Source organism: Cynoglossus semilaevis, chromosome 4 (assembly GCF_000523025.1).
Source record: "Cynoglossus semilaevis isolate Cse_v1.0 chromosome 4, Cse_v1.0, whole genome shotgun sequence".
Classification (NCBI taxonomy): domain Eukaryota; kingdom Metazoa; phylum Chordata; class Actinopteri; order Pleuronectiformes; family Cynoglossidae; genus Cynoglossus; species Cynoglossus semilaevis.
Window position 1 is genome coordinate 5714454 of NC_024310.1, and position 15406 is coordinate 5729859.

The window sequence follows — 15406 nt, forward strand, 5'->3', positions numbered from 1 at the left end:
AAGCTTTAATCTGGGTGTCAAATCTCACATCTTAGGCAGATTCTTTTATTCTGGAGTCCAGATGCAGTTGCATGTGTTTATCCTAACACTCGCACCACAGGGCATGACATGAAGATAAGGATGGTGATACAGTATAGTTTACAAAAGTATATGAAGTCATATCTGAGGAGAGGATCAATGAGAGCGATTATCTTTGTCACACTGAAGGTGATAAAAAAACAGATAAATCAGATCACACTGCTGAGTGGGTCAACTTCCAAATTACAAAAAACCAAAGCTCTAAGTATTGCACAAAACAACTTCTAAATTTTTGTTTGTACAACATAAAAATCAAAGTCAAGTTTACCACTGGGTCACTTTTATGAAATTCCACTTTTAATTGATTTGGAAAGTGACAACACACACTGGAGTAAATGTACAGGTTTGAGGATCAACATCTTTTTTCACCATTATATGATTTTTTTTTACTTTCATGATCTGATGAACATTTTTCAGTAGAAGACATATGGATATGGACTGCAGGCAGGCCAGTCAAGCAAACATACTTTAGTGGTTGAAGCCATGTTTCTGTCATTAGGGTGAAAGAGGTCTGAAAAATAAATCATTATAGACGGCACATCAGTGACATGTTTGCAAAAAAAACAAGCCTTCAAATAATATTGAAGTAATAAATAACATTGAACCAAAACATGGAACTACTGAAGGTGAGTGTGGAAATAGCTCAATTTTGACTGTTGGTATTATCACAACCACAGTTACAAAATTATCTTGTCTTTTGGTAAAGCTACTTTTTTACATATGCATTAAAATATGTTCTTTGTTATTGATATATATATGGACATCACTCGAAATTTAAATTATAATTATAGTGATGTTTTATTGAGAACAAAACATTTGAAAAGAAACAAAGACAACAGCAAAAAAGTGTAATGATTGGCAGCCAGTGGTCCCGTGATCGAGTAAGTAAGCTTAAGAATTTATACTTCATTATTTTTTGATTAAGTATCATCACAAAAACACAATGGAATGAACAGGATTTTTTTTCTCACTGCAAAGTAAAACTATTTCCTCTGAAACAGTTGCTTTGTCCCTGTTGCGGATGTTTTGAATATCAGATGTTATTGTATTTGTTAAGGTTCCCCGAGTTCACCCTCCATTGTCCGGACCAGGATGTACAGCTCAGCAAGACCCACCACAGAGGCAGTGATCACGGCTGTTATCACTCTCTAAAAAGACAACAACAAAGTCACATCAAGGTAATTAAATCTGTGTAGTCCAAATCTACAAAAACTATTTTACTTCAAAGAATGACATGAGAATAAATTACGCATCAAACAAAGTAAATAAAAATAAAATACAGCTTGAAGGTTCAAAGAATGACATGAGAATAAATTACCCATCAAACAAAGTAAATAAAAATAAAGTTTGGAGAATATTAAAAAGATATATGTATTAGATTATGATTTTAGAGGACTTTTTAACAATGACATGGTGCACTTCACTGTTCTGGAGTGAAGTAGTTGTATCATAATAAGTGGTTGAGTGTTAACATGATTCAATGGTGACGTCTTACCGCTGCGATCTCAGTGAACAGGTACTGACTGCCCATATATGAACAGGCAAACGCAGCAACCACGGTGACCAGGAAGTTGAATACCGTCACAGCCACAGCTTTGACTGATCGTACTGCAGGAGAACATTAATTGATCAATATATTCTCAATATATACTTTGTGATGCTCTGTTATCATGTTTCCTATATATATTGTTTGACATTAATTACAGCCATACATATGACCAACCTTGGTGTCCAAAATCTGCTAATGTCCCACATCTGTTGATCTCCTGCAGTTTAACAAAAACATTTTAAAAATTATTATTCAACGTAACGGTACAGTCAAGGCCACATGCAGACGGGTCATAGTTAAACATGTCAGAATATTAGGCGACTGACCTGAGTGTTGACATTGCGTGTGATTCTACTGTACTCCTCATTGGCCAGTTTAGCTTTAATCTTCTCCAGACGTGCAACCAGCTCAGGATTCTGTAAAAGGAGAGGGAGGAAGTGGGACAGGTTATAAGTGTGATTTTATAATGTATCCAATCAATGAATGTACAAGTACCAGGTTCCAAACTCAAAAGAAGTAGTTTCCACTTACTCTAGGAGGTTTCACAACTTCTGGTAGATACAATGAACTGTCCTCTAATAACTCATGCAGGTAGAATGGATGATCTAAAAAAGAAAAGGAATAAAGTCATACTTTTATTGTTTTAATACATACATGACACTGTACAGGACTATGTTGTACTATATATGCCACATACAGTCAAACTGAATTATATTAACCAAATAATGATGATTCTTTACGGACCACATGTTATCGTTATATATGGTCTGCTTCTATGTGTTTATATGATACAAAAACTAATCAATATAAATAAGGGCTGTAGATAAACGTGTAAACGCATCACTTCACTTTGCTCCTGCAGGTACTTCTTGAGTTTTCTCGCTGTGGTGAAAGGCAGAGTTGACGGCCGTGGCTTTTTGATAATCTCCTCCAGTTCTTCTCTCAGTGACTGCGGCACCGATGAGTCGGTCTTCCCCAATAATTCGGTGACTCTGGTTCTAAACTGATCTCCAATAACAAATGACGAAGCCATCGTTGTAAACACAGATCAGAGGGTTGATGTTTTACCACTATCCAGGCTTTTTCGCAGTGAAGCAGACGATAAAGAATAACGTACACTGAGAAGGAAATTTAGCAAAAAATATTTCACATTTGTAAATTGATTAACAGACGCTAGAAGCACGTATGGAGGCTATGAACAGAAATTTAAAACCCAGTAGGACGCCATGTTGTTAATCTTGTGACATGATGACGAACGTATCACGTGACAATTTGACACCCACATAACCAGGATTATGTTCTTATTTTTATTTGTATTTCACAAAACAACATATATTGTTATTGGCATTTTAAAGATCATGTCTTGCGCTTTGCATTTCTAAAACATAAATCCATAAATTATTTGGTGACCACACGTGAGTTCCTGTGTAATCTTCACTGTCTCAAAAATAAATCGTAAAACCAAGCATTCATGCTTATCATCCTCATCACCATTGGTGTCTCACTATCATCTTGATGAGGTACGGCGAGATATTATTAAGTAAGAGTTTTACAACAACATTATAAAATGTAGGTTATCCTATTGCATAATACAAAAACTTATAAGCTGAAGTCCTTTGAAAACACACAGCTTCTTGCAAATACGACTCTTTTGTGTGTCCCTGAACGCACCATATCTGCTAACCACGCATGTACGTGAACGTGCAGTGCTACCAGGGCTGGAAAGATGGCGGCCTCTGCGTTTCGCCGAGGTTTGCTAAGTACCGTCAGTAAATACAACAGAAAACACACGCACAGAATAGCGTGTGGCGTTGACCTAAGCAGCGGTTTCGAGCCGCACAGCCTGTGGCTGCAATGCCGGGCCTGTGGGCTGTCTGGCGGTTCCCAGCAGAAGAGGTTCATGTCGTCACGGTAAGCGGAGCAGCTTGTGTCCTGCCCCCCTTCCACTCACCGCTAACAGGCTAAAGACGAGCTTAGCCTCGCCACAAACTCTCTAAAATGACACAACGCAAACACTGTCCGCATATTGGTCGTTAATGGACATGCGTTTTGAGATAAGGCTTGTGATACTGTAGTGATGTTTTAACATGTCCCAGTGTTAATCAGCGAAAATAGAAATGCTGACGGTTGTCCTCTGCTGCTCCGCTAGTTAGCACGAAATGCAGCCGGCCACTGTGGGTTGTGCAACATTTCAGGACATTCTCCAAAATGCACCAGCACATTGGACGTATAGAGATTCGGTTTACCGGCCGTCCGTTGACCTAACGTTATATATTTGTCTAGTACTAATAAAGTAAATACATGCAAGAAATGACAAAATGTTGATATAATTGTAGAAGAAATAATTAAAATGTTTATGATTTATTATTGTTGGCAATCAGTTTATTGACAAATCTCAAAAGCCAGAAAACTCAGTCTGCTAGTTAGCTCATGTATGGCCTACATAAATTAAAAATATTAAAGTTTATTACATTGATTTCCCATGAAAAATGGTGAAAAGATATTTGACTTCAAATCTATGCAAAAACCATCCCGTTTGAATGCTTAAAACGATTTGAAAATGTACATTTGATTTTGAAACTAAATTTCTCACATATTCCTTTCTCCAATTAAAATATTATATCCTGCTTGACATTTTTTTAAAACAAACCTTCACTACAGAAATTCACCCAGGGTCCACTATGATTTCAGTCCCAGTTGGGGTTGAGGCTGTAATTATTAGTATTTTTTCGTAATTGTTACTTAATACTAATTTCTATTGTTTTCTGTTATAACCCTACTTTTGTTATTTCCCATTTTTATTGTATTTTGGCTTTTTTTTTTTTGACGCAAAGTCCAGGGTTAACATTGCTTTCTGTCTATATTTAGCTGTGGTTCGTTGTGTCAACACAGTGTACCAACCTTTCTCTGATTGTAGCTATCCTAAAAACAGAACAGTGGAGCTCATGGCAAAGACACACTGCTCAGATGCTGAGCTTTCACACCATGCTGTTATCTGCCAGTTATGTAATTACTGGGTCTGTAAAAAGATTCATCTTCAATCTGACTACACACAGGGTAGTTGTAGATTACTGTGGGGTTTAGACCTGCTGAGCACTCTCTTTCAGAGAGTGAAAGATGGAATTAATAAATCTAAAGGACAAACCCCCGGCTTTTGTTGTTTGCTTTGTGGCACAAGTAAACATCAGACCGGCTTTTGTTGTTTGCTTTGTGGCAATTGCACAAGTAAACATCAAAATAGAAAATTATTTCACTTGCTTAGATGTTTAGTAAAAAGTTCTTGTTGACAACTTTTTTGTATTTCTCTGGTGATCTGTGCACCACAGGCTAAAAACAAGGCTTCATCTTTCTCCATATTCTATAACAATGTAGCATTCATAATCTATTCCTGCCTTTTTTGGATGTTAGCAAATGCATTTGTCTGCATAAAAAATATGATAACACAATTAAAGTTTAAAATAAAGCCCACAGATGTTTAGCGTAAATAATTATTATTGTTTACTTCAATATTGACCTTATTCCAGACAGCTCTTGAGGGGCTGGATGTGGCCTTTTAATATTTTACTTATAATACAATCAGGTTAGTTGGTGATTATTTTTGTCCAACTCAACTGTGCTGTGAAAATAACCTGAAACCAAGACTACGGTAAATATGAAATCCCTTAGTTTATATATCCAGCCTCAGTAATCCGCACTCTTTATCTCTGTTGTGAAGATTAGCTCTGTGTGGAGTGCAGAAGTACGCATCTTGTTTATTTGAAGGGACCAGCTGTTGTTATCAGTGGTAATGCTGGTGTGAGTGTGTGTGTGTGTGTATCAGTATGTGAGAGCGTGGCCGAGTGGTATTTCTGTTTTACATCAGGCCAAGTGTGGATGTGTTATTTAATCCTGTCAAACTTGTGATTGAGATTAAGATCGAGGGGGGCTCAACAGAGACAGACGCAGGATTTTCCCTCCTATTACAGTTATTGTAACTCATCACTATAAGAGGAAAAATCCTAAAACCTGTTAGACAATCCTGTAAGACTCTCCTGCGGCTGGAACATAATTCATATATGATGTTCTGATCTCTGGCCACATCAACAACAACAACAGACCTGTTGTATATAGGATCTAAAATACTGATGTGTTGCTCAAATCCTGAAAATTGATACTTGACAGGTTTTGAAATGCCATTTGTTACTAGAGGACCAAAAATATCTTGAGCAGTTAATAGATAATATGTATTACAAATAAAAAATGTTTTGATGATGATGTATTTTTAATATAAGTTGTCAAAGCAGTGAAACAGATGTTCTAGTGACAGGTCCAGTTTTTAATGGTGTTGCCTGTTTTTGGCAGGAACAGGCCTGAGGGCAAGATTTTGGAAACAGTGGGAGTGTTTGAAGCTTTGAAGCAGCATGGAAAATATGAAACGGGTCAGGTAAGACTAATGTTGACACTCACCACATTCAGAAGTAAACAAAAAAGCATAGAGTTAAACCTTTGTTTTCGATGTTACTGCGCTGTTCTATGTCTTTTGTTCAGGGCTCCATATTTTGATAAGTTAGTAACTTGAGCACATTGCACACAATCTTGTCAAGTGACTATAATCCTGTTTACCTTATGCTTCATTGAACTGCCTTCACAAACAATGTCTCATGGATTTGACCTTGTTGTTGTGCTGCTCCCAGCTCTTCCTCCACAGTGTGTTTGGATACAGAGGTATTGTTTTGTTTCCCTGGCATGCCCGGCTCTACGACAGAGACATCACCCCTCCCATAGCTGACAGGTAAAGTTTCAGCTGCAGCTCCAGACTGTACTAAAACACCTATAATAGCTGGAGTTTAAACAGTTTTTTTTCTAAAATTAACTGGGATCAATTTGTTAATTAATTCTGTTTAGCAAACCAGATTTACCAGGAGCTCACACTTCCAAAGAGGTAAAAGGGAAGACTCACACTTACTACCAAGTTCTGATTGACACTCGGGACTGCCCACACATAGTAAGTAAATGTATATTTACTACTTATCACTAACAGCTTTGTTAGTTTTGTGCTGTCTCAAAGTTTTCCTTGTTAATGTACAGTCTGTGGTAAACAAAATAAACAGTGGCAGGAACAAATGATGTCTATGAAAACTACATTATGAAGTCCAGCTTCTGCTGGCTAAAAATGGTATTGCAGACAAAATAGCTTCTCTGGGTGACATCAGGGAATGGGGTCTAAAAATGTATATGATTTTGACTAGAGCTGGGGCATGTACACAAAGTAATCTACTTCTACAGGCTTTACACTTTTGTCTCCAAATATTTTGTAAGATAATTGTCGTTTTGTCACAGTCTCAGAGGTCGCAGACGGAAGCTGTAACATTTCTGGCCAACCATGATGATAGCAGAGCTCTGTACGCCATCCCAGGTAACTTTGAAGAGCAGTCCCTAACACAGAAACTTCACTAGTGCAGCATTATTATATTGACATGATGGACTGGAGTGCCTTTTGATGGTTATGGTTAAAAACATGTTTGAGCTGAGACAGAATAAATGCAGGTTTTAACTAACTACTGTTTTTCCCCCTCAGGTCTGGACTATGTGAGCCATGAAGACATCCTGCCTTATAATGCCACAGAGCAGATCCCCATCCAGCATGAACTGTTTGAGCGCTTCCTGGTATACAACCCTGCAAAATGTAAGCCCACTTTATCATTCAGCATTATTCATATTCTCATTCCTTAAGGTATTCATATCTTGGTCTTAATTCAAGGACGCGCTTGATTCAACAATCTGACAGACCTATGGTCAATTCATGGAATGAACATGTTAAGCGTGCATTTCTTTCTGTTAAAGGAAGTGTGGGTTCAGAAAATGAAAGTAAAAAGCTAGACAGACCTATGGTCAATTCATGGAATGTACATGTTAAGCATGCAATTCTTTCTTTTAAAAACCATAGAAGTTGGCTTAGAAAATGAAAGTAAAAAGTTGAATTTCATCATCTTTATATGTATGACTGTGTTATGTTCTCTGTAGCTCCTCCGTTCACACCGAGAGACACCCTTAAGGCATGGCAGGAGAAGAACCACCCTTGGCTGGAGCTGTCAGACGTCCACAGGGAGACCACAGAGAACATCCGAGTCACTGTCATCCCCTTTTACATGGGCATGAGGGTAGGTGAATAATAATGTCCATGTTTAACCTGAAGGCTTTTTACTAAAATAGTAAAAACACCGTCAGTTCCGACTAGTGTTATTAAAACCCATAACTAAATATTTAAATACTGATTCTGATATTTGACTCAGTTTTTACTATAACAAATATTTACTCAGGGATTTTAAAAAGCAAACAGTTGTGACAAATCTAATCATGTGTTCTTGACTCAGTCACAGGAATGTTAAAGCCTGACTTGTTTTTTTTAGTTTTGTCAAGGAACAGAGAACATTCTGTCACTGCAGTAACTGTAGTTACCAGACATTAAACTGCAGTGTCACAGTTCTTTCACCTAAACCTTCATCTTGTATTTTGTATTACAATGTAATGTTTTTTTTTTGGACTGAAATACTTTCATATACTAAAGTGAATATATTTTTGTTTTCAGGAGGCCCAGAACTCCCATGTGTACTGGGTGAGTAGAGTCAAGCCTAGACTCTAAAGCCATGTAATGTACTGTACATCCGTAGATCAATAAGTCTACTGTATTAATGTCAGCAGAGTTCAAATAAAAAATGTTTTGTTGTGTGCCATTAGTGGCGATACTGTATTCGACTGGAGAACATGGGTAATGAAGTGGTTCAGCTGAGAGAGCGGCACTGGAGGATCTTCAGTCTGTCAGGAACCCTGGAGACGGTTCGAGGACGAGGAGTTGTGGGCAGGGTTGGTACCAGCGTCCAAAATTATCCAACGTATTATTGTTAAAACGCCAGCTTCCTAAAGTAGTGAGGATGGTCAGAAAACAAAAACAAAAATGTATTGCCACAAAAACAATAAAGACTCTGTACTGCAGTATTTTGACTTCAGTTATGTTCAGTGTCTCTGCTTTGGAATTGACCAGCCATCTTGTGTTTGTGTCATCACAGGAACCAGTGTTGTCTAAAGAGCAGCCAGCGTTTCAGTACAGCAGTCACGTGTCCCTACAAGCCCCCAGTGGCCACATGTGGTGAGTGTGCTCATGAATATATTCATTTATTACATGTAAATAAAGCGTCATGCTGTATGAACTGAAGAATGGAGACAGTCCAGTTGCCCTCTAGTTAACTGCTTCAGTTACAAATGACCATAGTCCATGCTCTGCTGTTTATTTTTATCCTACAATAATATTTATTTTCATTATAATAAATGACCCATTTCTGTGTTTGTGCTCAGGGGAACGTTTCGTATTGAAAGGACTGACGGCTCCCACTTTGACGTTCGCATTCCTCCCTTCTCCTTAGAAAGTAACAAAGATGACAAAGCGCCCCCTGCTGGTTACACATTTTAAATGCATGTTGTCGTCTCCCCCTGTGAGGACCAGACCCCGTTACTCCTGGGCGTCTACAGTTAAAATTACTTCAGCTGTCAGTGTATGCAGCAAGAGTCGAGGTCTGCAGAGGGAACACGCAGCATTTCACACATCATTCATTCAAGTGCAGCCACATATTTTTACATTTATATTATATTATTATATTATAACGGTGGAAAAGCTACAGCAAAATGCGACTGCGTTCATCATACCAGGTTAGCTTTGCTGTGTGTTGTGGTTTAGTAGACAGTGTTATCAGAGCTGGACCTTGGGACCTGGACCTGAGTCCTTCAAATCAACCAGGCAAGGCCACAGTGGCTGTGGTGGCCCACCATCTGGGTCAGAAAGGTTGTAACTTTATATGGAGACATTTTGCTATTTTAAAACATCCATAATTTGTTTAAAAAATAGTTTTCATCACATCTACACAGGCAGATAAAAGTAAACAGTATGATTTCCCTGCTGTGTGGCTGCGTCCGTTAAGCACCAGTCGCTCGATAAGCAGTCGATATACACTTCAATAGATGACACACTTTTTTATATCTCATGACATAACTGCAAAATCTGAATTCCATGAGAGAAAAAGCTGCCTGAAAAAAAAAAAACTAAAAAAAAAGTTTTATTTATTAAAGCCCACAAAACTCATCCTCTTAGTTTTTCCTGTCGTTTTGTCCTTGAAGCTACAAATGCTGCTCTTGTGCCCTACGACCTCTGGGACACTGAGTAGACAGGAAGCTGAATTCTGGGACAGAAACAGTTAATATGGGTGGGAAATGGAGATTATTAAAGCCCAGAATATCTAACATCCTAAAATGTCAGTATTTGTGGAGACACATTTGGCAATAAATGCAGTCTCAGGTCTTTCAACAGTCGTGCTTGGCCTTATGCAACACCAGACTGTACCAGGCTTTACTGAATCCATGTCAGGTCAAGGATGTTCACAATCTGATCTTACAACTGTGTTTTACGATTGAAGAATTGATTTGAAAATTGATTTTTATTTAGCTGAAAGTCTTCCTTTTCTTTCCAAACACCTTATTCCCCGCACATGCATATCTGTTATTTTAATGGACTCACATTCACATCTAGTATGTTTTGTGCCTCATTGTGTTAAGCAGAACATCATAGGTGTGAGTAAATGGACTTGCAATATGATGAAATGCAGACTACCCAAAGACTAGAAAGTCCTTTTGGTTTCCTGGGGAAGAATATTAAACAAATTGGTTGCCATCACTGTAGCCATAGGCAGTGTGCCAACTCGAAGGTTGAAACTGCTGTTTAAGAAAGAAGGTGTGTTAACCTTTGAAAGCATCTTGTGTTTTCAATTGATAGAAGGATGGTTATAGGTGGTGATGTTTGAATGTAAGGCTTTGAACATAGATATTGCACTGGTTAAAAAAAATTGTCTTGCACGGAGGGGTCTACAGTATGACCGTTTCCCTCGGTCTAATGTTTTTTTTTCTTTTGTTGCCACAGGAATAACAGCCCAGAAATAAACATTTGTATTACACCCCCCCCCCTTTTTCCCTTGTAAAACACGTTTTGTACAATTAAGCTAAAGGCCAACTTAGTCGAGTCTGAAAACTCAGTGCGACACTGAAAGCAGGGACTGTTTTTTTGATAAATAATTTGAAGCAAAAAATGGTTTAAACACAGCTGTAAATATACATATAATTAAAGGCTAAACAAATAAACACTTTTTGAAAAATATGCTTTCACATTTTTCATTTGTTTCTGCTGTCTGCGCTTATAAGGACGCGATCTGAGATTTACTAAAGTTGTTCATGTGAAACAACGTGCTAGAACTGTCCGCACGTTATGAACAGTTTAAACCGTTTACCCAAATTCAAATCTATATTGAAAAACTACGACGTAATTCCGCTGGTAAATGTCGGAAACATTTAATGTAGAACAACTGCAGCGACTACGATTCCCTGCGTATAAGATCAGCGTTTAATTATATGGAAGCACGAGTTCCAATTGTTCGCCACTAGATGTCAGTACAGATCATTTTTGACCACATAGTAACTATAATAAACGGATTAAAATATGAATCCGATGCAAAACAATATTAAAAATATTGTGCAAAATAGATATATTTTACTCTCTTGGCTAAATTAATATTAAAAATATTGTGCAAAATAGATTTTTATAGACTTTTACTCTCTTGGCTAAATTTAAAAAAAAATTCTAGTGAACTGTTGTGAGTCCAGTGAGTATTTTAGAGTCTTTATTCGTGTTCTTGCAAAGTGCAGTTATTTCTTATGAGAAATTATTTGGAATGCAGACAGGCCAGTCACATAGATACTCTGTCTACTGATGACCCTCATAGCATCAGAGCTTATAGATTTTTGACATTTTTTGTAAACATTATGGATTCAGTCGTGTGTTGTTCTATAGATTCAGTTGTGTCGGTGTGTCGTTTTGAAATGATCTAAACAGTGATTTGTGTGATTACAGTTTTCTCAGCCTTTAAGTCTAGATCCGATAAACTACTGTACATATCTTTGATATATTACTTTGCATGCACAGTCTTCAAGGGGTTTGAAAGCAGCAGTGGCTTATTTAAAAAGACAATGATTATTTTTGTACAACTGAGGTGGCCATGCACATCACAATAGCACAGCAGTTTCTAGGCAACACTGTCTAAGGACTCTTTAGGTCATAGAATTGACCTTTACTTAAAACATTTTTTTTAAATGCCAGTAAAGGCTCTCTTAAAGCCTTAAATTCGATTTCCTATGTATATATATATATATATATTTTAATATTTGGTTTTATAAAATAAATTAAGCCCTTTTTAATTTTATGGTATCCTAAAACACAGCATTGTGTTTACTTGGTGCAGTAGAAGGAAAATACAGTACATTCAAAAGTGCCCTTAATAAGGTTCGCATTTAATTTTACAAATAAGATGCACATTTTCAGCTCCAATAAACTCCGAAATACAAATTTGAGAACAGTAAAATTTAAGTACAAATGGCTAATTTGATTGATTAATAGGAAATGTCACCGAAATAAGACGTTTTTTTTTGGGGGGGGGGGCGTTTACAGCCGAATTAATTTAAGGAGTGACTATTGTTTTAACAAAAGATGAGTCATCGTGGTGAGTTAGATAAACCTCGGACATTTAACAATCCAAAATAGAAACACTTGTTCCCAACTGACAGCAGTCTCTCAGGACGACAGGACGTCACGTTCACTTTCACCTTACAAACTTGGCGGCGCTCGTGCTCCGGGGGCCCCGCCCATCCCGCCTTGACGAGCACACGCGGCGCGCGTCCAAGTCAGCTGAACAGTGAGAGTGATACACGCAACTGAGTCCCAGCCGAGGAGAGGAAAGGAGGGAAGACACGGACCCACACTCCCGCTTCTTCCTGTTCTGTTTTTCTGCGGCAACACAGCGGCTCTGGGGCGCGGGCAGCGAGAGAACGACGGTGTATCCGCTCCTCCAGCAGCTTCAGGCGGATACACGGTGGCTGCTTCACTGCAGGTAAACTCACGACTTCAGCTTCAGGAAGGAGAGGTGTGGAGGGAAGAAGAAGAAGAAGAGGAGACGTAAACATTGCCTTGCCCTGCTTCGTGCATCACTTCTTCTACTGCTGCTGCTCTGGTGCAGGACAGAGGAGTCTGTTTTGAGCAGGATGAGGAAAACACCACGCTGCTGTCGAGGGTAAATATTTTGGTGAAGTTGTGTTCGGGATAGCAGGCTCTGCTGCTGCTGCCCACCCTGTCTCCCTGTATCTCTGTATCGCTGACTCCCTGTATCTCTGTATCTCCGTCTGCCCTGTATCCCCCTGACTTTGCTGTGTCCCTGCTCTGCGGCCATGCTGCGGGCTCCATTCTCAGACCTTTTCCCCACTTGAGCTTCACCTTCCTGGATTATCAAGTTCCCAGTGGCCGGAAACTACTACAAATGCCGCCTGCCCTTTCCTGGTCTATGGAGAATCATTTTGCCTCCTTCGAAAGTGTGGAAACAAAGATTCAAACGACTAATTACTAACGGTTAAATTATTTGACCTTTTTTCTTTTTCTCATGACAGATTAATCCTAATGGAATGAACACATTCTGAGATTTCACGTTTTTGAAAGTGGATAAAGATCCAATGTTTTTGATTCTCTGTATCGTCAAACCAGTTTCTGGGACCAAAAGTTTTTAGGACAAACAGAGGGAACATGGCAGTACTGCATCATTTTATTTTTTTTAAACACCCAATATAACTGAGTATATTAAGACACAGACATTTTTGTTCAGGTTTGTGACTTGGAAACAACCCTACTTAAAACCTCCACGTTTTGGTTTTACACCATGAAAACAGTTTAAAGTTTTCACAGTTGTTTTCATATCCAAGTTCTGGATTTTAAGGAGACGAGATCCCTCCTGACATTTTGTCATGCAAAGTGTCTAAAGCCCACATCGATCCAGCCTCTGGGTGTCTGTGATAGTTGGGGAGCAGTCACGGTTCACAGCCAGCGCAGACGGCAACACTACCATGGGTGCTAAACAGACCAAAGGCCAGGAAGCCGGAGGAGCCAGTCCTCAGCACAGCTGGAAGAGGACTCCTACCAAGGAGCGAGGGGACATCTTGGCGTCCCTCATGCTGAAGTCCGGGGACAGATTGAGCCGCGGTGGGACGCCGCCACCCTACCAGCGACGCATCGGCATGATCCAGGAGATGATGCTGATGGCCAAGCAGGGCAAGCAGGACGAAGCCACAGAGATGCTGAAAACACTCCGACAGGTAGTCACTCTGTGTGTGTGTGTGTGTGTTGAATCTAGCTGACAGTATAACATAATATACAGCTAACTTATCACAAATAGCCTTATTATTCCTGATGTTATTCAAAAAATGTATTACTTAGTTTGCTCATAGCTGGAATACTATATAATATTGAATATATTCAAATTATAAAAGTGGGGGTCAAACCCTTAGTTGTATTTACAGGGTGGGGGCTGTCATGTCATTTCAGTTTATACAAATCATGCAGTTGAAACACAGCAGTTTGTAGTTTAATGTCAAACAAAAACTGCGAACATTTGATGCCTTTGATAAATGATTTTATGTCAAATAATATTCAAAGTTCATAGGAGTCACCACTTCAATACTGGGCTTTATCTTAGACCCTAGAGCGTTGGTCATTATGGCACCAGCATGGTAGTTTCCTAGGACACAACCTGTGACCAAGTGGTTAGTGAGAAAAATAACTATAACTATTATAGAGTTAGTGTAAATAAAAGCAGTCTCATAAATCTTTTCCTGTCATTATCTTTTACCAAGGCCTGTCTAAAGTACAACCTACTGCCTGCACTCTGGCCTTGAACTGTTGACCTCTGTGGCAATGCAAAACATATGCATGTAAATTATTGAGACGTTCACCGCTGCTGTCATTTTTGCACTGTTTATTCACTTGATGCTGTGTGGCTTAAAAACAGCAGATGATGCGGTTTCTGTTGAACCTGAAGAGCAAACTGTCTCCTCGTGTGTTCTGGCCTTCATAGACGCTGAAGGTTGTCTGTGCGGGGGAACCTTCTGTTCAGTAGAATTCAGTGGTTTTTTTTGTTTGTTTTTTAAATGCCATCTCTTAACTTCATATACATGACAGCCTTGCTTCTTGGCTTCCTTCTCTCTGCACATTTATCACATTTACCAGACTGTGAGACAGACACTGAGCAACCAACTGACCGTGTCACCTTCTATATGACCGTACATGAGGAGACGGGCTGATGCTGTGAAGCTGAGCAAAGCTGAGCAAAGCTCCGCTGGACCAGAAAACAACTCACTCTCAGAGTGCTTGTGACGTTAGGGTTGCTGGTTTGAGTCCTGTGACTGGCAGGGATAGTGTGTTTTGGTACGTACCTGGGTTCAGAGGTTGAATGCTGAGAGCAATTTTGTTGTTTGTAGCAAAAAGGTCCAATGACATGAAAGTTCATCTTCCTTTGTATTTCGCTGACAAGCTAAAGCCGTGCAATTTGATCCCATTGCAAATGGAAACTGTTGTTTTGCTGATGTCTCTGTCAGTATGTTGAAATGAGAATTGTTGATAAGTTGCTGTTTCCTGGTCAGATGGTAACTTTGCATGGGTGTCATAGAGCGTGTATGGTTCAGGGGACATATAAATATATAATATTGCATTCATAATTTACAGCAGCTTGTTGTCACTTGGTTGTTTTGATTTGAGATAATTGTGAAATGATGTAAATCAAGGTGCTTAAAGGAAGAGGAGGAGGGAAGAAGGATGAGCTTTATGAGGACTTAGTCTTATTTATAGGACGGCAGCCGTTCTATATGCTGCCATTGTTTCACTGTTTA

The 15406-nt window shown here is 39.0% G+C and overlaps 3 protein-coding genes across 4 annotated transcripts in view; 2 read left to right on the forward strand and 1 right to left on the reverse strand.

Annotated features, from left to right (window-relative positions):
• Positions 1–353: 353 nt before the first annotated feature.
• On the reverse strand, positions 354–2881 carry vma12 (vacuolar ATPase assembly factor VMA12). Its single transcript, XM_008308726.3, has 6 exons — positions 2477–2881; positions 2159–2232; positions 1954–2043; positions 1802–1844; positions 1574–1686; positions 354–1226 (listed from the first exon to the last, which is right to left on the reverse strand). Exons 1-6 carry the CDS (start codon positions 2658–2660, stop codon positions 1131–1133), a joined length of 600 nt encoding a protein of 199 aa, XP_008306948.1. The 5' UTR covers positions 2661–2881; the 3' UTR covers positions 354–1130.
• Positions 2882–3309: 428 nt separating this feature from the next.
• poldip2 (polymerase (DNA-directed), delta interacting protein 2) lies at positions 3310–10805 on the forward strand. Of its 2 annotated transcripts, none has more exons than XM_008308724.3 (11): positions 3310–3538; positions 5969–6050; positions 6301–6398; positions 6512–6611; positions 6947–7022; positions 7185–7292; positions 7631–7767; positions 8196–8222; positions 8345–8470; positions 8674–8753; positions 8960–10805. In XM_008308724.3, the coding sequence occupies exons 1-11, from the start codon at positions 3354–3356 to the stop codon at positions 9072–9074; spliced, it is 1134 nt and encodes a 377-aa protein (XP_008306946.1). In that variant the 5' UTR covers positions 3310–3353; the 3' UTR covers positions 9075–10805. The 2 variants fall into 2 exon arrangements, with proteins under 2 accessions (XP_008306946.1, XP_008306947.1); XM_008308725.3 differs by having other exon boundaries at positions 5975–6050.
• Positions 10806–11890: 1085 nt separating this feature from the next.
• lrrc75a (leucine rich repeat containing 75A) overlaps positions 11891–15406 on the forward strand; it is a 27714-nt gene continuing 24198 nt past the window's right edge. Inside the window, exon 1 of the mRNA XM_017032257.2 lies at positions 11891–13837. Coding sequence (XP_016887746.1) covers positions 13589–13837 — 249 coding nt within the window. The 5' untranslated portion in view covers positions 11891–13588. The remainder of the gene's footprint in view (positions 13838–15406) is intronic.